The 24,431-nt window shown below is 44.1% G+C and overlaps 2 protein-coding genes across 2 annotated transcripts in view; both read left to right on the top strand.

The window, feature by feature from the left end:
- LOC126557483 (3-phosphoinositide-dependent protein kinase 1) overlaps positions 1 to 24,431 on the top strand; it is a 386,951-nt gene that overhangs the window by 342,403 nt on the left and 20,117 nt on the right. The gene's annotated exons all lie outside the window — the stretch shown is intronic.
- The window catches only part of LOC126556677 (titin homolog), a 36,806-nt gene continuing 31,691 nt past the window's right edge, over positions 19,317 to 24,431 (top strand). Inside the window, exon 1 of the mRNA XM_050212094.1 lies at positions 19,317 to 20,051. Coding sequence (XP_050068051.1) covers positions 19,373 to 20,051 — 679 coding nt within the window. The 5' untranslated portion in view covers positions 19,317 to 19,372. The remainder of the gene's footprint in view (positions 20,052 to 24,431) is intronic.

The following is a 24,431-nucleotide window of genomic DNA, read 5'->3' as shown; positions in this document are numbered from 1 at the left end:
CGGTGGAAAGGCAATAATTCACCCCAATAAAGTTGTTTGTTCACAATGTAGCAAGGCGCGGTTGTTCTTTGTTGGACTTTCGCAAGAGTTTCTTAGTGAAAGCAGTCGCTTCATCATCCGGGCAAATGTAGATACTGCACGTTCTTAAGTTGGTTTTTGTAACATTTTAGTGTAGATTTCCTGTTGTTGTTTAAGTTTTGTTGCTGTGCGAAATACATTGTTGAGCTACCAGCGTGTGTGCGACTCCAAGACCAAGAATGTAAACAACAGTTTTTTTCCTCTTTCGCAGTAGAGCCACGTGCTAATTATCTGACAATATTTTGTTATTGAAAACATATACAATAATTACATGGAAAATAGTTCTCAAAGATGTCCTAAGTTTTGGTCCGCTAATGCTAATATAAAATGTATTCTTATTGCTACAGGTAAGGATCGCAGTAATTATATTAGATGCTCTAATTGTTAATGCAAGTAAGTAAGGAAGATCATTTGTCGAGCCTAAAATATCATGCTTACAGTTATCGTTGGATTAACAGAAGAATTGATGAGAAACGAAGGACTCACATGTCCTTCCTGGTATGTCTCAATACCAGAAGAAGAGCTTTGGACTTTGAATGCAGCGACAACGAGAGAGCCTGACAGCTTAGAATATTTCTTGGCATTCGTCTGCAAGATCATATTCTTCAAAGACACTCAATATTTCAAAACTGTATTCGAGTAAAACGAGACACAGACAAGATCTTCAGGATGTGCAGAACTAAGGAAAAAATGGTTGAGAAAATCACTTTAAAAAAGGACCTTTTGGAGCATGAAAATCTTCCCACAAACCGTTGAATCATTACGCAAACAATTGTTCGGAGACAGGGGCGTATTTTAACGGTAATCTCATATGGGAATGGGTGGTAAATCGTCGGTGATGTCATGTTCTAGAATGAATAATTTGTATTACAAAGCATGCACCAAACGCATTCGATTGCAAACCGGTGACATAATGGTGACCCATTGATCAAGGCTAATTTCCTTGGATGACGTGATAAACATGTATCGCTATGGAGTGTTTAATTCACTGGTTCTTAATGGTTCTTTCTATTAACAAACGGCAATGTTTATGCTCAACTCCAACGCCAACTTCAACTGCAAGTCTACAAGCACTTCAAGCTGTGTGGTAAAGTAACTCACCAACTTCCCCATGCAATCTGTTTGGCTGGGAACTCGCATGATGTGTGGAGCTTTTTGCTGAGTGGACGCTTTATCACCGGCATGAGTCACAATGGTATTTGGCTCTTCTTCGCAGCCTGAGAGCACACCCGCAAAGAAAGCATGTTTGCGAATGCGCATCGCTCGCGGCTCTTCTGTTCGCGTTTTGTTATGCTGCGGAAGACCCTCAATGCACCCCTTTAATCTCATTCTCTCGCTCTCACTCTCAACTTTCCATCTGCAGAGCATTGGGGGTTGGTTTCGTATTTATGGAGCTTCTTCAGCTGGTGAGACTTTCTCCCCTGGGGAGGCGAGTCTTTTCGTAGCCTCTTGGGAGCTTTCAAGCTCCTGGCCAGCCTGCCCAACAATACTCTTCACTAGGTGAAAAGCTCTTGGAACGTTGAATGAAAACTCTCTCTCTCGCTCGTAGCACTCATATGTATGCTCCCCGCGTATGGTTGGGGACTTGTACGTGCGTTGAACTGATGCGTCTCCATTACTGTCGTTGTGGCCAACGGCTGAAGTCGCTACAAGACAGAGCACGCGTGTGCGCGCCTCGTGTGTGTCATCTTCGTCACTCGATCGATCGTGTGCGTTCGATCGGCGACCGTCGATCGATGCCGATGCCGCATCACAATCTTACGGTACACTGGGGGGCGGCTGTCTGGCTCTCGCGCTGTGTATCCCTTCTCTCGCGTTGCCGTTAGCTTCCCAAACGGAGCTGTCAGTGACGGCCCGGTTCGTGGAGCTTTTCGCGGTTAGTTGTCGCTCAGCAGCATTGATAAGCGGTACGCGCGGTTGTGGGTTGCTCGTGTTGTCATGCTGTAGGTAGAGCACTTTTTCGGTCACGTTCGTGCGTGTGTTTATCGTAGCTTTTTTGTTGGTGTGTTGTTGCTGGTTCCGTTGCCCGGGATGTCAACCTGTTGTCAGTTCTGTTACAATTGCATGCCACCGTCATTGTTCTTTATTCACTTCGAATAAGGAAAGCGGTTAAGCGAGTGAGTTCAGCTATCGTTGGCGGAGTGCATTAATTGGTAGCGATTGCGTGAATAGACAATTGGCAGGAATAATAAGTGACAGAATAGCTTTAAAATTCATAACTTGCGATCGCGAAAAGTGCAGTAACGCGGCGCTGTGTGGTATACCGCCCCATAAGTGTATTCGTCACCAAAATATTAATGGCGTGACTCAGTGATTTAAATGATTATTGCATTCCTACGTGTGTGTATCGTGGCCATGGGTTGTGAGAGAGGGTTGAATTGGAAGTTATTTAGTACCCGTGTACCCCAGTGACTGTGCTTTCTGGCAGACGCTTTGGTATTTGGTGAGGATTTCTTCCAAAAGAAGTTCCAACAACTGGCGTATTATGGCAAAAATGAACCATCAGTACTTTGTGAAAAGTGTATAGTGTAGAGCATGTTACACACATTGAATTAACATTTTCGGTTACGCATGAATGCAGAAGATGCACTTCTCGTTATGTGTAAAATTGATTTACAAACTGAAAATCATAAGCCGGCGCCATACGAGAGGTGCATCGACAGTACAATGGAACAGTGTCCTAGTGCGTGTTGCTCGTTTTGCGATTTTGCGTGATAAAATTTGAAGCAAAGAAAACACAAAGATTGTAACTTCAGCTCAAACACCCCCACGACTTGGATCTTATCCGCCGACCGACCGTTGTCAAGAGGCAAGACTCGCGTTTTGCCTGGGCGTTTTCATTATCATGCCCGGGAGAAGAGTTGGGCTTCGAGGATTGAATTAGGCATGTGCCTGCAGCTGTCTGGTGCTTGAACAGGGCATCAAGGGATAGAGGCAAAAAAAAAAAATAGTGTAAAATATATTGCACCGTAACCACACACATAAACGCATGCCATGGATGCCGGTCGGAATGGCTCGGAAGTACAAACGCGTACGTGTGGTGGTGTTTGTCGAGTGAAAATTGCTGCTGTTTAGGAAAAATCGGGCCAGCGGAGGAGCGGAACAGAAGAACAGCTTTCTCGTGGCGAAGAAGCGACAAAGAAGCTGCTGCTATAATGTGCTCCAGCAGCAGTTGCAGTGCGCTCTTTGGCTGCTCTCTATATCCCGCGAGCACATTGTTGCTTTTTACCCGGGCTGATGTACTACGTGTGTGTATGTGTGCAGTTAATTGATGTTTTTGGGATCATCTGCTCATGGTGCCCAAAGGAGTCAAGCGGTAGCTTTTCTGTGCCATCTATAAATATCAAAGAAATTTGTGTGTGTGTCGAGAAAAAGCACCACGGCACACACTGACTGCAATGAATGCTGGCCAAGTTAGAGCTAAAAGTTGAAATCGTTTACTCCAACCAACGTTCTCCGAAGGTTGGACACATCCTCTCCGTTGTGGATGTGTTGCAGAGGCACAGTTAATTTAATTTTGTTTTCTTCTACCATCTGTATCAGTTGAGCAAATATTAATCATTGGCATTCGTGCACGGTGCGATAAGGGGTGAAATATTGATGCGCTATAAAGTCAGACTTTTTGCATGGGGTTTTTTTTTTGCCAAACGTACAACGGCAATAGAACTAGCAATGATAACAAAATGCCAGCTTATTTGCCTGCCGTGCACACGATGGCTTTGGATTGGGGTGGAAATGAGTCTTATCGGACCGAATTGATGGATTGGTCCTTGCTTGGATTGCCAAGCAGTCAATGTATATTAGCTAGAAAACGATAATGAAATGAGCTGATGAGTGTTTGTAATGAAATTTACTCATTAACCTGTGTAAATTGCATTCATCGTTTACCTTTTATACATTTTTGTACTCAAATCAATCAAAAGCAGAAATGCAAAAAGGGATCTGGAGGCGTTCTTGATCATTCGGAGCAACTATCGGCTTCCTTGCAATTATGCTGTCAGCACAGTGAGTGAGTACTACTTTCGTGATTTCGGATGTTTCATCCATTGAGAGTTTCACCGCAAAGTGAAACGAAGGTTGGTGGTACATTGAAAATGTCAAGGTTTGGTTCACTTTCGCGTCATCCCGTGCTAACCCACACGGTATTCCCATCAGGGAAAGGGTTTTCTGCGTGTACCTCGACATACCACGCACAGTTTTCCGTTGATCACTGTGAGCTTTAGACAAACACAACAGCAACGCGTGATTTCGGTACGATCCCCAGAGTACCTCAAAACGGAACTGAGCTAAAGGGTGAGACGTCCATGAAAAATGTTATTGACCCGGGAGGAAATTCTTACTAGTGCGCCATATGACACTTATAGGATATTGGGCGCAAAATATGGGACGAACTGGATTATGGTTTATGTGGTGTCTTGGTCCAGACGATATCCTGCTGATTTGAACCGAGACCAATGTGGGAGGCGATTTATACTCAAGTGACTCTTGAAACAGAAACAACCTCTTGCGTATGTTATCAAACAGACTAGAATGAGTTTTTTTTACATTTTTGAAGGTAAGAAGACGACATAAGGATTGCACAATATGGTGTGATTTATTCCTACAATTTCTTCAACGTGGGTGATAAATAAGAAATCAACGAAATTTTGCAGTAAAATTAGGTCAACTAGACCAAGTCGTAAAGCTTTTTTTGCTGCTGCTATTGAGAGCATGTGTGGCGATCCGTTTTGTGAATGTCGATTGTGGAGCTGGGCCAGAAGCCAGCTGTGGTTCGCAGTGTCCGATGGGTCAATTTTTCATTACTGTGTCACGAGAGCGCTACCAGGATTTCTACCAACCAACCAGTGAACGAAGCAATGGTCCGAAAGAAATGATGCCATAGCTAGGAGTGGTAGTCATCAGCACGCTTAAAACAATAATTATGCGTGGGTTATCTCGGCCGGTGTGGGGATGAATAATTTGGAACAAATTTGCGGTGTGAACTGGTTTTAGTTTTTGCAAAAAGACCATCACGTTGCGTTGCGTGAAGACTATTCTAGAAGATCATTTAAGATTGCAAGAAATTATTCCATCGCCAGGTTTTTACTTTTGTAGATAGAAGCCTTCATCGGCTTCAACACCTTCCAGAAGGCGCACCAACTCACGTGTGAAATTATTCTGCATTTTTTTTTTCATAAATGGCAAAGAATAAACAATTCCAACCCAAAATTAGGAATAAAATTGGCAACAAATGTTTCTTTAAGTGTTTCTTTTCAGTGAGACACAAACAAAAAACCCCAAAGAACGCTTGTACAACCGGCAGCGCACCGGCAGTAGACGGAAATGAAAGTGATCCACCGTACTGCGGTGTAGATCCGGGTTTTTAATTTAAATTTATTCAGTGCAGGGTAGCAACGCCAAATCTCTTAACATTCGTCTGCGAAACGGCATGGCAGAGGCACCGCCCGCATTAGTTAATTACAATTAGTACTCACTAAAACCCGGAAGAAGAGCGTCAAGAAGGGGCATGGTCGGTTCGAGGCCATCGCTAAACCTGTTCCACCGGGTGGAACTACAGGAACTGACTTTTCCAGTGGAGGGTTTTAGAGAATGGAACAAGGAAGAAGCGGCTTGTTGTTTTTGCTCTGCTTGAGTAGTTCTAGCTGTGGCATTTTCGGTTGGTTGCGCCTTGTTGGATCACAGAATCACTTTATTAGTGAGCTCGTCTTGTCGGACGCGTATGGTTTCGCCGTGTGCCAAGTAGTTGTCACACAATAATACGTTGCGTGTGTAGCTAGGCAATGGCTGTTTGTGAAATAATAACACTACGCTGGTCCGTGTCCCCTCGTTCGCTCGAGAAACAATAATTCGCAGTGTCAATTAAATTTACCAAACAGCGTGTGCCCCATTCGTGTGATGATGACAGCGGGTTTATTGTTCTTTTGCAATCGTTTTGTCCGAAAAAATAAACGCGCACACCAAGCACCACCAACCATCATCTTTAGTCGCACCATGAGTCACTGCTGGGAAGGTGGTGGTTTGGTGGTCATATTTGTGTAAGCTTTGTGTCAAAATCGACGTGCCTGAAGGTGGTTAAAAGCTACCCAACGAACGCCATGTGCACAGTGTCTCCTGTTTCATTAACAAAGCAAAACAGCAGCACGAAGTCTCTGGGCAGGCAGGTCTCTCGGCTCGGCTTGATTTGTCTTAAGGTGAACTTTTTAATAGACATCCACCATGGAGGTTTTCCACCAGACGAAGAAGAAGTAAGAAGGGGGGTACTGTGCACGCGTGGGTCTGCTTTGCAGCATTCGTTTTGATTGTGAGATGTGTTGCCGAATTAGCACCTGTCTTTGGCACTTTTTACTTCCAAAGAAAAAAGTCTTTGATGCTACTGGACGCGATCATCGCGCTGGTTTCTGGAGCTGGAGGATTGGGAATTTTTGGAATAAAACATAAGTTTGGTGGCACAGTTTTGAACCTTTCCGCGTCACTACATATGCGCAGGTCCTGCTCAATAAATATGAGCCAATTTTTTTTTCGTTGGAACGTTTGTGAAGATGGCGCATTTATTGTCCTATGATCATTCATTGGATCATTGAGGTCAATGCTTTTTTTTGTTGCCTTACTTGCTAGGCTCACATTGGCCCGAAGGGGGCCGTAACCGTTTTTGAAGGTGCTGCAAATGTCGATTCGGTTTATTTCTATGGTTGTTGTTTAAAGAGATGAAAAGTCCAGCGAAAAAAGGCAACGAAGATGTTCCCATGGTGGTGTGGTGAATGAATGGGTGTTGTACGGTGGCTATTAATTGAATTTTTTACAACCTTAACACTTTCGAAAAATCTACGAAACACGACCTTCCACCACTTGTTTGGCTGGATAAGGCAATGGAGCGGGCGAACGAGAACAATTCAATTGTTGAACGACGACAAAATAATGTTGGGCGATTCTTGCTGGTAAGAGATGTCTCATCGATTAAGCCGTTTAGATTTCGCTACAAAAAGAAGAAGATATAGCTCACGAATTGAACTCTTGATTAAATGTCAAGGTCAGAGAGGGCACAAGGAGTCTGGATTGATTGTTCCTGAGAAATCATTTCGTCTGATCTGAGAGTTTGGGACACGAGTCATTTGAGGTTGATTACGGCGATTTAATTATCGTTCTCTGGTGATTCTTGGCTGCTCCGTTAGCGGTTGAAGGTTATAAAAGGTCTAGAACTTTGAAGTCATCATTACTGCGATCGTAACATGCGATTCAAGCAGATCGTACCTTGGTTGACATTGAGCCTTCCTTGGGCACGTTAATAGGAGTTTATGGTTGAAGAATTGTGTCTTTTTCGTTGTTGACGGTTGTGATGGTGGTCCATCCCATGCCGTTTGCCGCAAGTGTTTTACGCTGTGAAACTAATCCGCTGTCTTCGTTTGGCAAAGATTTCGCACCGTTTCAAACCACGTACCCGGCGTTTTATTATTAGTTGCTCAATTATGAAAGCCAGCAGTTATTATATTTATTTTCCACCGGCCACTCTTAACTAGCCCTAATCCAATAAAAGTTCCATCGGTTCGTTTTTGGTTAGTTTCGAGGACAAAAAGCATAAAAAATGCGCCAAATTGGACGATAAACGTTTGTGTAGAAAGTTGTGGAAAGTTGGCAAACACTTGCGTCCTCTGCCCGGTGAGATGATGGACGAAAAGGCAAACGGGTTTGAATGGTGAGATAAAATTTTAGTGGGTAACTATTTTTGTGTAAAAGACGAATTGAGCCCAAAAGCCATAGCTTTGCGTAGCAGTGAAAGGGCAACGGATGTTCTACTAAGTCCCAGCGCAAATATTTGCCCCATCTCTTGCTGTTGGGGCAAATAAAATCGCATTCTTTCGTTTGTTTTTAAATAGGCGAATGATGTGGACAAATTAGATTTTTTCCCCTCTCCAACGTCCAACTATAAAGCAAAAAAGTTTTTGGTTTTTGTTTTTTCGGATATAACCCACCTCAATTAAAGCCACCAGCAACAGTCCTATCTTCTTAGCGCCGAGCGTTTTTCCCCACTTTCAAATATCTGCCCAAATAGCTATCCTTTCACGCCATTCGGCAGCAGCAGCTAATTGCAGGAAGGAAGAGTCAGGTACTAGCACGCGTGCGTCTAATGACTAAGAAATAATTAGCCTGATTGCGTGAGCAATGGTGCCTGAAGGAGGCCACTGTTCGCCTGAAGGGTTTTTGTACTTCCAAAAACTATAATTCCTTCGTGTTTACATTTCACCGTGCACACGCCGCACACAGTCGATTACAAAAGCCGAAACCGAAGCAAAGTAGTTCAACTTCAAATGTTTTGTGTGTCGTTTCGTCGCTGTTGTCCTAGAAGACGTTGGACGTCGTGGTGTCTGAAGATTGTATGTTTATTCGTGCCGTAAACAATTCAGGCTAATCACGTTCCGATTTATTGAAGTTGTCCGCTGCCTTGGGAGGTGCTGCCTTTCGAGAACATTCTGTAATGTCCTCCGAGCACTACAGGTCCACTTTGGGGTTGCTATGTGTGCCAGCTGGGACTGAAAGTAGGATTTGGAGCAAGGCTTTTTTGTCAATAAAGTCATGAAAGTCATCACACACACATACTAATGTTGTAATGGGAGAAAATGACTGGGCCTGTGTGCTATGTGGGTGACATTTTTCTGTCTCATGAACAATGCAAACGACAGAATGGCGTTTTGATTAAGGTTTGATAATGTAAGCTCTGCTCTAGATAACATATTTTGTTGTATTTTGTAAATCCAATATAACGCCCCTAGTCCTCCAGGCATGCATCAGCGAGCAAGGTGACTCCGAACTTTGCGGCATAGTGATAATCGTTCGGAAACAAGCTTTCTTTGGCGGTCCGTGTTAAATCGATTATATTTACTGTACACCGTTCCGTCTCCCGCTAAGCTTCACTTTTGATAGGGAAAAGGAGATTTGGTGTTGCTTCTCATGTCGCTTATTGTGAGCTGCAATCGATTATCGACAATGGGTTGTATTTTTTCACCCTTCACGAGAGGATTGTGTGCACACAACCTCTACCCCTCTGACTTGGCTAGGGCACCAGACGCAAAAAGAAACGCGGTGGACAACAAAACAGTGGGCGATGCCCAGCCATCACACAATTGAAGAAATTAAGCCGAATAATCAAATCGGTTACGATCGATTCTTCATCCAACTCCCCAAAGCACGGCACTGAAGACCTCCGCGCCAGCCAGTAGGAGACCATTAAATGGTAATATGGCTGTCGTCGCGTCGCGCCCTGTTGGAATTTCGTCTTTTTTTGTTAGGGTCTAAAAGTGGTCACTCGCCGGCTGCATTAAAACGCCAAGTTCTTTCGCTACTTTGACTGTGAGCGCGCGTCAGCACGGCGGTCGATAAATCGTGTGTATCGTTCAACGCAAACGTGCGTGTCGCCACCAGGCAGCGCAGCACAGGGTTGCTTTCTTTCGAGAACCGCATGATTCCGAGGAGAGAAAAACGCACCCCCGCAGGAGGAGGGAAAAGTTGGGGGAAGGAAAGTAGTAGGTCATTCGCATACCGACCTCAGAGTGTGTGTGTCTGGGCGGACGGTGTGACCTCCTATTTCGTTACCCCGGCGTATGCAAATGATTGACCGATAGTTTCTTGCGTGGCGTCGCCTGACGACAGGTTGTTGTACTGAGCCACCAAGCACCACTGACTGATCGGCAGGTTTTCCTTTCTTCTAAGCACCGAGACCTAGCCAAAGAGGGGGAAGGAAGGAAAAAGAGTCCACCAGAGTTAGTTCGATCGAGATGACCCCAAATTTTGGATGAGGTTTTTTAGTGTTATGGAGTGTTTCAGACGAAAGTCCGTTTTACATGTGTGAGGGCAGTACTGGTGTTTATAAAACCTTTTAGAAATACTTCAATGACATGCGAGTTATTGTGGGTCTCATTCTTCAAGGGTATAAAGATTGTAAGGAAAGACAAGGTGCGTGATTAGGTCAGGTTGAAATATTACGTGTTAGATGTATTGTAAATTGTACTGCACAGGATTAATCCTTGGAAAAAGCTATCAATCATACAGCGAAAGATGGTTAATTCACTCCATTAAGGGCGAGTTTCTTCTCTTTGTTCTAGAGAACATTGACCTTTTCTGTTGAAAAGTAAACCGATAGAGTTGCGATGATAAGCTGAGTAAAAGATTAACCATTTTTATGGTCCTCACCATTTAGTCACGCCACTGAGCTCATTTTTATGCATTACAATAATCACTTAGTTGGTTTGTATAGCAAATGTGATATAGAATCATTCCCTTACTACTTGGCTTCCAACCCATGTCTTGCTATAAGGATATCTGCGTGGAAGTAATTGTCGAGAATCAATTTACCTTTAAAAGCGTTCCACATACAATTGGAGAGCCAAAACAAACCAGCTCTGATCTCCTCTTCTTATCTTTTAACGACAGCTTCAAAAACCACAACGTGACTTTCTTTTTCGTTAGCTGGATATTAGAGAAAATAGACTACCCGTCATACGCGGTCATACTACGGCACTAGGATCGTCCGGCAATATAGGTTCTATTCCGCCAACTGTGGTTTGTAAGATGCGTTTTTTTGTCCATCATTGCTGACCAGATAGCAAATGATATGTGTAATTATCCATAATTATCCTTTTCCGGACCAATTCTCAGGCGGCCAAAAACGGGTGGGACAAATTTGAAACGGGGACACATTTGTCAGATATGGTTGCGTTGGTTTTTGTGCCCTCGCCACCTCATTCCTCGTTCCACTCCTGCTGTGTCATTGCTTGTTATTGTCAGCAATTTGTTAGGATGGGATAGAGGTGAGTTTGGGGTTGTGCGCGGTTTGTAAGATAGATAGGGTGTCATTAGGCCACGGAAGTTTTGGCCGATAATTGAAAATTAGTTTTTCACATTTGTTCAATGTGTAACGAATGGGGCGCATGCAAACGATGGCAGGGTAACGGCAGTTTTTTGTTCTTTTATAAATAGCGCTCGTTTTGAGGTTGTGTTTGGGAATGTTTTGTTTCTAGCACCATGAAACCATTAAACGCTGTAAGAGAGCATGTAGAGAATGGTTTTCTGGTTGACGGTTAATAGCAAAGAAAGGCTCGATGTGGAATGGCGGTGTCATGTGTGAAGGACGTTGTTGTGGAGCTTCAGCTAGAAGAAAAGGTAACCTCTGTTAAACTGTCCATACTGTCCGTATCGTTTCCATGCTCCAGCTCAAGGTTATGTGGTTGAGGATAGTATTTCACTGATGAAGTTTATCTCAGAAGAATGAAATGAAACCAAATGTGTTGGACTCGGCAAATACTTGCCGAGATACTGTAACGAGGACAGAGGAATGACCACAAAGTACAGTACAAGAGAATGCGAATTACGATCCTCAAACTGGATAAGGGATCTGGTTGCACTCAGTGTTGAGTTCTTGCGAATCTATGAGGACAATCAAGAATTAGCTGTCAGCTGTTCTGTGGCTGACTAGATTTATTACCTCCCGCGTTGAATTGCGTATATTATTTCACTTTTTGGACAATTTGTTTGACATTATATCATGCGCAGATTGAAGTGAAGTTGCCAAGCATTCCGCTATCCAGTACATTAAAATGACAGATTATATTTAGAATTGGCGCCTGCTGCTGGTGACTAACTCCATTGTGTGGCTTAATAAAAGTTCATTCAACTCAGCACACGGAAAAGCAGGAAAATCTCAACTTCACTTAGCTTCCTATTGTTAGTAGCTAATGAAATAAAAGATAGTTTTTGCCCTGTTTTAGATGCACAAACATCAGGCAGTTTTAAAGTTCACTCTGCTCGCTACTTATGCAACAGTAGTACTCGGTTGATTGCATCCACACAGTTCGTGTTCAATGCTTATTGTAATCGAAATTAATGATCGAACGACGAGAGCAGTTGCAGAAAATTGGATTCGTTGATTAGATTCTGATTGGTTTGCCGGTTGTGGTGACCACTGGTGCCGTTGTCTCTGGGCTGTGATCGAGTGCGACCGAGCTACTAAAGGTTTTCGGTTACTTCTTGAAGGACAAGCCATTTGCCATTTACTTGATCGATCTATTCTGGCACTAACTGGTAATTGGCAAACGCGCGGCAGCAGAATCAGGGTGTGTGTGTGTGAGGTGAAAATGAAAATATTAGGTAACTATCAAGACCAGGCCCCCCGCCTGAGTGAGTGGCTCAGCTGTAACAAAATGACCTAGAGCACCTATAATCTTCAACACCTTTCTTCCACGCCATTCTTTCAACTGTTGTCGCGTGAGAATAGTTCGTCCCTTGAAAAAGGGGACCAGAATCGTCTTGGAGTGTGTAGTAGCGAAAGCATACACCCCGATGTAAACAGCCTTGTTTGGAGTGGTAGTGCGTCTGCGTCTGTGACATCAGACCCGTATAGAGTTCGAAGGGTAGGTTTTAGTGAGGTCAGCCAGGCACAAAAATGATCTATTCGGATTATGTAAGGATTATCAGCTTTGGCTCGCGACACACGACGGGAAAGCGTCGAGCCATAGCTTACCGTCTCTGGAGGATTTGCCAATTCGTGGACTATGAAATGGTGGACAGTTTCTTAGTCCCGAACGTTTGGTGCATTACAGATACACACCGTGGTATGGTTATTTTCGGGAACCTAATTGGATAACGATATGGACAGCAGTTGTCCAGCGTTTGGTAGTATTCCAGTGTGTCCAGTGGCTGTACGTTCTCCGTACGATGCAGATAAATAGAACCAACCTTCTCGAAGCTATCAATTGACAATTAACCGTACGCTAGGAAGACCATACCCGTAGGGCAGAAGTCGACAAGGAATCGGGTCACTGCACTAATTGACGAAATTGAAAATCGATCTACAACGAGCCCGGTTGTCGTAACGATCGAGCTAAATGATTCGAGCTGTCAAGCATCGAACGTGTCACAGCATAGATCCCGGTGGGACTTCAATTTATTTTGATTGTTTCCATCGGATTGCTGGCCATTTTTAGTTATCGGTTTGAAACCCGCTGGTGGTTACGGGGAGCTAGTGCAACGATGCCCTTCGTTTCGGGTTAGCGAAAGTTGACTCCAAGCATATTTTTCTTCGATACAGGTCAAACCGGGGGTGACGATAGATTTTCCTCAGCTCGAGTCGTTGTTTTCCGCCTCGGTTAGCATTGCTTTAAACGATGCTCGTGTTCGTCTGACACGCTACCATATCTGGAGCATGATGCGGGCGTCGGCAATCTTTGATTTTATTAGTGATCTCGTGTGATTCGATCACAGCACACTCGCGGGAGGAGCACTCGCTACGGTGGCGGCCATGCACCTTTTTAACGGAGCATTAATGAAATGATCCACTATGACGTGCTTCGTCTGCAGTGAAACTCAGTACTTCTGTACAGTAATCGGTAGAAAAAAGAGGCTCTCACGCATTGAATTATCGAACCGGCAAAAACCTCACCAGACGCTAGTGATTCGATTGGCTTGTGAAGTTGGGCCGGTACTGTGCGATGTCTCCGGCTAACCGTAAACTGCGGAGACATCAACGAAGAGAGGACTAAAAGACCCGCGCATTACTTCTACCACACGGCCGATGGTGATGATGATGATGACCACATCTAATTGTGACTGACTTGCTCTAGTTAAACCGTTTTACATTATCGCAAGATCGGATCGCTTCCCACCCTGCCACGCCGACGTGTTGCTGCTGCTGTGGTTGTGTTTGGTTGTTTGTTTATGCGAGAGTACATGTGGAAGGCATTCGGTGCACAGGGCCACGCACGGGAAACGGGATCGGCGGAACATCTTCCTCTAGCGCTCAGCTCATGTGGAAACAAAACCTCTGCTTTATTGCGTTTCGGATCGCAGCACGATGTGGACGTCGTCTTTGCCGTGCCGCGGGTGTGTTGTGGCAAGGCACAGTTTTTTGGAAATTCCGTATAAAAATGCTTACCAATAATCGAATGCGTGTGTTTCTCAAGAGGCTCGTGAGGATAGCATTGCTCTATGGGTTGCCTGCTTTGCTCAATTGGTTGTGCACCGTCGACTGCTGAAGAGATGGGTTGTGTGGTGCTTTGTGAAAACACCTGAACAGCCGGAACAGATGGAATGGAAAGTGAAAATTGTGTTAAGAAAATAGTGGAATCGTGTTACTTTGGTGCAGTTAAAAAGCGACCAAAGAAAACAAGCGTTAGAATTTGTGTAGATAAGCTGGTTTTTGCGAAGTATACGCCATCGTCGTAAGAGATAAGCGAAGTACGTGCGCGATAAAGGGTCTTATTAATCGAGTTTAGATATACGCTTAGCTTGGCTTGGCTTGGAAGTTCACCAGGGCAGGGAAGTAATCGAAAATTCTTGTTTGCTCGCAAGGTAGCCATTACCTTCGATCGGATAAAGTGCATAACCTCCTTCCGCCGAGTGTTGGTTCTTCAACCAATGAAGAAAAGAAAACGCCACCGCTCGCAAATTGGTTCGGAAAAACCAATAAATTACCAAATCGTGAGAAAAGTATTACCATAGCGTTTTCTGCTGGGCCCCCGTGCGACATGATTGAGCCCGATCGAGAGTGTAAATTGACGTCGGTGTAATCGTTTATCAGCCTCTGGCGTGCACACAAAGTTGAGCTTCCGAAAAAGGCTCTGCTTCGCCATTGTTGCTATCATTGCCCTGGCACGACCGGCACGAAATTATCTCGCCCCAGCTTCATTCGTTCAGTGTTTGGCTCTTTTGTTGCTGTTGTGTTGCTGGTTGAATGATTTGGAGAAAATTGTGTACATAGAGATGGCAAAGCCTAAAAAGCGATCCTCTAAGCCGCCTCGCAGGGGGTGCTAAGTAGTGTAAATAAAGCATTTGTTGGACGGGCAAGACAGGGGGAAGTGTGCCGTGATGCTATGTTTGTAAGGGAGGCGAAGTGGCAAACAAGAAAAATAATTGTAATACTGGCTTGCAGAGATCATGCCGAAGACAACAATTGCGCTTACGTTAGGGTACTCTCGATTGATTGGATTAGGCTACAAACTTATGCTGGAACCATGGAGCGCGGGCTAAACTACGAGGTGTGGTACTGTGCTGCTGCACCATGGCGGGTGCCCCGGGGGTAGTGCACAATTGCAATGTCGGATTTCTAGATTTATAGTGGGCAACCATTCCTATGTGGGATTTGTCCTAGATGGATGACTCTCGCAGAAGCAGGAAGCAGACGATCACACTGTGAGAGCCTTCGAACGTGGAACCGACCACGTCTTGGTGTGGTGTGGTGGTACAAAGCTTCGCATCGTAAAAAAGTGAAAGTGCATCAGCGTTCCATATGCATATCGATACATATCAATCAAAAGTGAAACACGAATGATACGCAAAACCACAGGCAAAGTAACAGCAGGTAGCGCAAGCACAGCACAGCGACACGAGATGAGGCCAATCCATTTTGTGGTTATGCGGCACGTGATCGAATGCATACGAATGTGGCTACAGGCTGCTGACTGATTGGACCTCTAAGACAATCGAAGTGCTATCGAAGCAGTTACAAACATCGCACACTTGACCGCAATTTTGCTAGAGAGACCTGTACGGGATTGCGGAAACTCTAGACGCGAGTTCTATGATGTCCTCTCTCTCTCTCTCCCTCTGTATCCGTTTGTACAGAGGGGCGTTATTTTGACAGGTGGTAGAGTTTGTGAGCATAAGGCGTTTCGAAAACACACCAAAGCAAGATGTAAATACTTATTAAACAATTTTCCATTAGACAATTGAGCTGTAATAGACGGTAATTACCGGGCTTTTAGGCTTTGCTCGGGTGCAAAAGAGATCCGCTATCGGGGCGAAGAAGTAGCGCTCTGTCGTTTATCTGGATCTGTGCACACTGCGGGAGTTTCCGAGTAGCCTTAGTTCCTTCTCCTGCTGCTCTGGACCGCATGACAAGGGCCAGTGTGTTGCTCAGGAGTGGTAGGTCACGTTATGCCGCAGGGTACAAGTACAGTCGCACACCATTCACTTAATATTTATTATGAGCTTAAATCACTTTCAACGTCTCTATCGGTTTTTTCCACGGTAGCGTTGTGTTTAAGCAACTTCCGAGCTTTCGGACTCATGCAGAGTCTTTGGTTGAGTCCTATGTTCAATGATTTCAGTGTTGTGGTCAGTAATGCGCGTTACACTCAACAACAGTTGTCATTTGGAAAGGAGAATTCCATCGGAACGAATCGATCTACCACAATGGAGACCATAAATAGGGGAGACGATTTCCTGTACCCCAGACGTAGGCTGCAAGAAATATTCACCCTAAAGCAACTGCAACAATCATCGAGGCTCAAAGCTTAATCTTTGTCCATTTAGTTCGCCAGGGACCATAGAGTAGATTAACACCATGGCAGGCAGCTACTGTCATCGTTTCAGCGGTGCAATCGTGCGCAAACACGATCGTGTCAGGGCGAAAGCAAAACAGGCTCGTCGAGAATAGAAGGTAGCAAGTGCATAATCACTCCATATCGTTGGAAGCAGAGTGAAGCAACTGTTGCCACCTTTATGCCACCGCCACGGGTAACCTTTTTGCACGGAAAAAGGGTGAAAACTAATTTTCCACAGTTTCACCAAGTTTCTTGTGGTTGTAGCGTGACCCCCTCGTTGTAGTGACTTGTGACCGGTACAGTGAGGAAAGCAAAAGTGAAAAACCCTTTAGTGACCCGTGAAAATGATCGACAACCTTACCAATGATCGGGTGTGGTCCCGATGTCCGGGGTTCGCTTTCGAACCGTCGCTAGTAGGTTCACCTAGAAAGCTGGCAGTAATGTCTTTTTGCTGTGTAGAAACAGGAAAGTCAAGTGTGTCGGGTCGGAAAATTGATTACCTTTTTGTGTTGATTGTTTATTTCCCTTGTATATTTTTTTCTTTCATTTTGTACAATGAAAGTGAAAGCACACGACTGTGACCGGTGCGAAAAGTGTTCTGAGGGCAGATAAAATTGCGCACACTCGGCTCGCGACTCGCGTAATCAGAAATCGGAAAACGGGCGTAAAAGAATTCAAACGCTGCTGATCGATTTTGCATTGTTGGGTGGGCAACATCGAACGGTACACGAAATCGTTCGGAGCCAAAATTGAAACTAGATCAAGTCTTCTTCAGTGGACGCTGGTGAACCAACAGGTGGTCGGTTGGTGGCGTTGAGAATATAAAACGGAAGCTACGCGATTCAATTATGAAGTCAGTGTGCGCTAGATAATGATACCGTTTAGCGTCTTGTACGGCTGATATACTTTCGCAAAAGCCAAATATTGACCAAAACACTTCGGGACCGGACAGGCTCTTATTTTTTTGTGGCTGCATTTTGAATCATTCTGGAGCGTTCCGTGTTTTTGAACGGTACCGCACGATCTATATCAGCGTCTTCTTTTGTAAGGGTTTCCGTTACTCATCGTGGCGTGGCCAAGTATTTATTTTTCTTGCTCCATTAGTGCTGGCTGCTCTGAGGAAGAGGTCTAATATCTGTAGCGTTTTTTTCCTCCTTATTGAATAAATTTCCCATTCGGAAGTGCGAAGATATGCGAGTGTAGATTCTCATGGCTTTACTGCCTCATGCCTCTGTATATATTTGTATAATTATGTTTTCCCTGTCGTTGATACCTTATTGATCTGCTTTCTTAATGATTTTGATTGAGCCACTCTCACTCTTTCGGAGATGGATGAGATTGCAGCTTCTTGTGCCAATGGTGTTGGCAATCTCGGTTTGCCAATCGATTGATCGTTCGCTTCCAAAAAGATTGATCACTGGCGTGAGAGCGTCCACCGATCGGTCAACGCTCCCAAGAGATGGTCTCGATATGTAGCTTGACGTCAAGCTGAAGTTGTTGAAGTTGTGAAATCATGTGCCACGTGCCCCGTGTCAGCTTCTTCTTTTCGCTCTCATTTGTCAAAGGTAAACAGGAAAGCTGAAATTGATCAACCATTGGTGAGTTCAGCATTTGGATCTGGCGTGAACATCATCATTGTGTGTTGTTATAAAAATTGGAACCAAAAGCTCGCGAACTTTGACAGCGATTACATCTTATGGCTTAATACAAGCACAGAGGAAATCAATACTTCAGAGCATATCAATAATCATAGATCATCTCTGCCCGGTTTCCGTTTTGTGACATCTTGAGTACCTCTTTTCTAATGTCTGTCGTCCCGCGTTTGTGGATGAAACTCTGGACCCTGTGGAAAGAAAATCTTTGATGCAACAATTTATAAGCTATGATACATGGCGATTATACGCTTCTTCTTACACCTGTTCCTCCCATTTGCCTACTTTCGATGATGGAAAAGGAAAGGAAAGTGAAAATTCAATTGATACTAAAAAAACAGAAAACCATCCTCTGTTAAATATGCCAGCAAAAGTAGAGCACACAAGCCACGCACACTCACACCACGCATTGGTGGTTAAATTATGATTCGAAACCGAACTAACGAGGTAGGTTTTTGGGGCTTTTTTGGAGTTCTTTTTTGTTGTGTCGAGTAGGTAGTGTTGAATCCGACACCCGGCGGTGTTCATTAGCCATAAATTATACCAAACCAGCTAGGTTCATTGTGTCGTTGCTGTTTGGCCACCCAAGAAATGTGGCCCTAGACATGCGACGATAGCGTGTTGGTAGTTGGAAGTCTTAAGAGGTTTATGCGAGAAGTTGTTGTTCTGGGTGCGTGTGTGTTGCTACGCCAAAGGGGTAATTATAACCGTCAAATAAAATTAGTAATCCAAGGCGGACGTTTGAAAGAGGTTTCAGTCAGTTGCTGTTGGAAGAATCAAGGCTGTAGTTCTTGGAAGTTTGTGGTGTAAATGAGTTAAGACAATAGTTGGATAACAGACAGTTGTAGTGGTTTTTCTGTATATTTAATAGTCTATTTAATCAATTTATTCCCCATCGGTGTGATTGTGCAACAGAAGAAAATGATCGATAGTTGAAACAGCTAGGCAGAGCTTGTTCGGGATAGTGTTTACCAAGCGATGTATCGTACCGTGTAGCTGAGTAGTTTTAATGTCTGTGATAAGGAAAACCGTTTGAGATTTCAGCTGTGCAAACAGACCTTCCTGCTGCTGTGATGGTGTTATAGTGATACAGTGTTGTTGTCGTGTTTCGTGGTACCGGATTACAGCGAAAAGTTTCCTCAAAGTCGTCCTTGCCGTGGACGCATGCTCAACGTTTGGGAGCAGAGTTTAGTGAGAGCATTTGTGCATGCTAGCCAAGTGTAGTTAACCTCACGCGAAGGCGTATACAGGGTGCGATAGTGTGTGACTTGCTTGATTGGTCATCGTTAAGATAAAACTAGAAGTCGTGGCGCCGCCCCCTGGACTGCCAGAGCTATGATATCAGTGAAACGGCCAAGTGTTTCAAGCCACCCTAGTGCTCACCACCACCACCACCACCATCATCATCATCATCATCATCATCAACCGCATCTCCACCATCATCACCACAAACAGCACCACCAGCTGCACAGTCTCCAGAACGGAGCATCCAGCGCTGGTTCGGTTACTTCGGCACCGTTGGTAACTACGACTTCGGCCAACAACAATCGCCTCATCCGAAGTCGAAATCAATTATCCACCGGTAGTGAACAGCACGACAGCAGCAAACAACAGTCCCAAAACCAGTGGAATCCTCAGGCAGCAGGAGGTGGTGGTGGTGGAGGCTTTGTGTCCAATGGTGGTCTAGGGATAGGCACGTTCGGTGGCGTTGCTGGTGGGCAGGTGAATCGTCCCACCGGGGCAGCGTCGTGGACCGGTACGGGAAGTGGCTGTTCGATCATTACGAATGGTGGCAGTCTGTACTATAGCAGCAGCAATGGTGGCTACGGTGTAAGCACGGCCACCGTAAATCCCAAGATACGAGACATCTACGAGTTTGACAGTTTGTTCTTGCTGCCCGCGTGTGCCTTAACGTCGGACAAGGCGTTAAATCTTCGCAAGGATCTTGCCGCGTACGATTTCGACATAAAAATCCTGGAGGACAGTCCACGGGGATCTCATAACGTTTGGCAATGTAAGTGTGCGGAGGGCGTTCGTTGTGCGAAATGTGATTGAGAAATATTCATTCAAGGTTTTTCTTTCATGACTTTCTTGTTGAGATCAGAAGAGATTGTATTTTTATGACTAACATGGGTTATGAAACATTTGTGTTTGATTAGCCAAAATCTTGAACTTATTGTTGGGAACGGAATCCGACAGAAGGAGAAAGGGAGAGTAACCTGATGCTCGGTCGTAAAATGATCGGAACAATCCTATAAACATTTTCCATCAACATTTGTCAGAGATTTATGAAGAGACGGTTCTTTTGTCTTAAGAAAGTCTTTACGGCTTTGTTGGTCGCTACCGTCCAGATGGATATCTTATGCTCTTGGCGGACGAATAAAAAGCAGTAAAATGGTTTATGTTGAGCTTTATGAATCATATCAGTTGCGGTAGTCGATTACGATCGCATCATGTCGTTGTTCTCATTTACATACCACACTCTACAAGTTATTTTGATCGTTTGATTTAATGATTTTTAACTTTATGTGATGAAGGCTCATCCAAGACTGAATAACCCGACAGCCTGAAGAGAGATGCTAATTACGCAAACAAATACGCAAAGAGCATGATTAAAGTTATGCTAAATATGCCGCAAGGAAAGCTGGAAATGGAATGCAAATCAACTGTTTACTTGGGGTTGATTGTGTTGTTCAATTACATTTCGCATCTCTTACATCTCTTCAGGGGGGTTTTTTGCTTAAGGGAAACCTGCCCTGGTTGTAGTCCTGCCTTCGCTAGTTGTTTGTCTAGTCCAATTTACAATCTTTATTTTATGGCTCTATTTCGATGGAACCTGCCCGCATCTAGTAGATGTTTGTGTTAGCGCTGCGCCGAGGAACGTGCTCTATCAGCTTCCGGATGTTTTCGATTTGCTGTTTTGTTCGTATGAAAGTGGAAGTGGAACACGGGCGTGTAGTAGCATCGAAGAAAAACGGCATACGTTACCACCTTTAAGGTTGTGCGCATCTGTTCACATCTGATCGATTTCTTTAGCGAAGAAATCTTTGCAGCTGACGTCTGTCTGAATTGATTGCAATCCGGTAAGGCGAGGTATTCGAGCGCGCGTGTGTTGGGCGAGGTTTCTTTTCCTTTTTGCGACGATGTGCATCATTGCGTACGCATGTCTCCGACACGATGTCCCCACTGCTTTCGGTTAAATGGTTGTTTCCGGTTACTATACGCGTTACTGAGGTGGGACAACTGTCTCACAGCTATGCCTTTCGTCTGCAAACGCTATCACCCGGTGCTCGAGGCGTTTATGGAGCGTTCAATTGACTGGTTTTTGTCGCTTTCGGAAACAAGCACAAGTTCTGTCATTTGGACGAGGGCAGCAGCGAAGATGTCGACGTCTTCTTCGTCCTGGACATCGATTGGCATCACTTTCACGCCTTTCGGGCATGGTTAATGGTGTGGCTTTCGCTATGTGATGCCATTTTCGTGCCTGATGGGTAGAGAAAATCGCGCATCGCTTCGTCTTGATGAGTGGTTTGTCTCAGACATCGTTCAAGTGCAGAAGGCTTATTAGCAACAAAAGTGGTCTAAATCAAAACGAATTCCTTTGAAGAACGCACGTCGCTGAAACGAAATGGATTGCACAAATTAATAGCTTCAAATTTGTGAATTGAATATAATTTTCCAACTTCAAGGGCGTTGTTGTTGTGTGGTGAACAGAAAATTGGCAAAAGTGTTTTGTAATAGAATCACTTAAGGGTCTTACGACGAAATAAATATGTGTTGTGAAGGTAAAACTAATAATAATTTTTCTTTCTCTATTTTCAGGTAAGTGATGATCGGATGCAAATACGGATTGGTGGATTGATGGCAATTTCGATCACAAATTGAAATGAATTGTTCGGTTTGAAGGTAATCAGTATCATTTTATTGGATAATTTGGCACAGTTGTTCCCCTAAATGGCTGCAATTAGATATTCATGACGTTCGCTAGAAGAATTGGTGTTCCTAAGAACCGTCAGACTGTCAGAATGATGCAAAGGATTCGCAGCCATCAGACTGTTGACTCTAGTTCACATAAACCAAAACCCAGTGCTTGCCATACCTAGTGTAAAACCACCAACGAAGCTCATCTTATCGCAAAAACATCGACCTAAGCATGACGTATGGACATGACAAATTGAATCGATCGTATCACAAAAAAAAAGTCCAGCGACGCTTCATTAGATTTGCTACATGATTGATCGTAATTTCCCCATCAAACTCCCCTAAAATGAGTATTCCATCAAGCTAAAAATGGAGGAAAAGAAATGAAGCTTTTCTTCGTTGCAGTTTTCGTTGTTGTTGGCTCTTAGCGCAAATGATGTTTTAATTATGACAAACGACCCATTTTCGGATGAAGCCGCCGGAAAGAATGTTGCTCTAATTTTGAATCCACTGCCATTTTGCAGAAGAAATCTTCGCCGACCGGCACACGTGTTACGTGAGGTTTAACAGACGCATTTACACACTTTTTTCTTGGTTCATGCCATCTGGTTGGTTGTAATGAGTGCAGATTGCATACATCGGTGTCACAGCTCTGCATGCGGTGGTAGTCACCGTTTGAAGCGCTTGAATTAGTTTAATTGAAAAAGTGCATCAACTGAAAGGATTAATTGTTAGCTTGTGAAATGTCTTGTAACTGCACAACTCGAAACAGTGTATTGATAGATGTGAAAAGCATTAAACAAACCAACTAGTCCCCGACGACTGTTGATACGTTTTGATGAACATGATCGTTCGATCGTGGAAAGGAGGTTACTACTATCCACACAACAGCGAACAGTTATGGTAAGATCAGCTGCAGGTTGAAAGGGATACCTGATACCTGTTGGAAGCCTGTTTCGGAATGATATTTATGTTGCTTTTTCCGGAACATGCAGAGGGAAAGAAACGTAGTCACATGGAACAGCCACATAAGAACAACAATTAACGTCATTTATAAGTCGATTGTTTAAAGGGTTGTTGCGTTTTCGGAGTAACCCTTCTTCCCGCGTCTATTTGCTTGACTGAATCACGGAAGAAGGTTTTATGACGACGGGGCGTGGTGGTTGGTTCGTTCGTCGTGGAAAAGAAGAAGCCAGTAGCAAGTATCAAGTTGGATGTATTTTTATGATTGGTTAGATTGTTGTGCGGGATGTTGTTTGTCTGTCGAACGTCGATCCCGATTAATAGCATTAGAATAAAATGTAATTTAAACATAAAATTGGTTTTGTTGCTGAGAGCTGCTCGATGGTGATCTTCACAATTGAATGCGCCGTTTGTCTCGTTTATGTTGTACAAAGCTGCACCATTGCAGCGAGACCTGAGCATCGATGTGATCGCAATCGCATGGGAACATCGAAACGAGCTCTAAGTAAACCTCTCTAATAGCGCGCTAAATGCGAACTAAATGAACGATTTCGCGATCATGCATCAAGAGTGAGCTGGGAATTTTGCATCCCGCTAGTCGAGAGAAGCACACAACAGCAAAACACTCAGATATTCGCACCCATTCTTGGTTGGTGAGGGTACATATAGGCACATAATGAAGATAAAACTCAATCCCATGGTATTTAATTAAACCGGTCCAAGAAGTACTGCTGCTGGTAGGGGAAAGGTTGGGAGATATGTTTTGTAGCTTCTTTTAATGCATTCGACTTGAACTGCTCCCAGCTCCATAGGTCCATTCGACGATGGGAGATCCTCTGATCGTTGGCTTAGAGAAGAAACAAAAAAAATCTAATCATGGGAATATCACATGAGCACCAAGCTTGCTTCAGGGGTTTGATTTTACTTTTTTTTCAACCAAAATCAAATACCCGACGATGCTTACGAACCCGTTGTGCGTTCTTTTGCAACACTTTGTTTTAAGCTCGATGGTATGCATTCGAAATTAAAAATTGAACCGTTTGCCTTGCGTTCGTTGCTTTCTTTTGCCCAGCGTGCCACAGTGTTGTTCAGTTTACTTCGCTAAATGTTTGATGGGCATTTTGATTGCGCAAGGGTACGCAACACGCGGCAGAACTTTTGCGGCTACAACGGGAACAATCGTAATGGGGAATCAATTCAAGATGGAACGCGAACAACAACAAAAAACCAGCAGACACACACAAATCGATGATACTCTCTCTATTCAACACCTCATTTATTCTGCCCGTTTCTGAGGGTTTCGCTAACCGAAGCTTACCCTTGGTTTGTTTTTACGACTTCGCAATCGTGGGGTTTTTGTTTCAATTTCTTTTGCCCCCACAATCGACTGGACAAGCGGTTGAAGAGAAAGGTAAGCAAATAAAAAAAAAAGCTAAACCTTGCCCTGATTTTGCCTGGAGAAGCATAACTGTTTTTACTTGGAAGGGTTTCTGTTTTTTGGTGCGCGTAG

The sequence above is a fragment of the Anopheles maculipalpis genome, chromosome 2RL (assembly GCF_943734695.1).
Source record: "Anopheles maculipalpis chromosome 2RL, idAnoMacuDA_375_x, whole genome shotgun sequence".
Classification (NCBI taxonomy): Eukaryota; Metazoa; Arthropoda; class Insecta; order Diptera; family Culicidae; genus Anopheles; species Anopheles maculipalpis.
The sequence above is the reverse complement of the archived record's forward strand: the minus strand, read 5'-3'. Positions and strand labels throughout refer to the sequence as shown.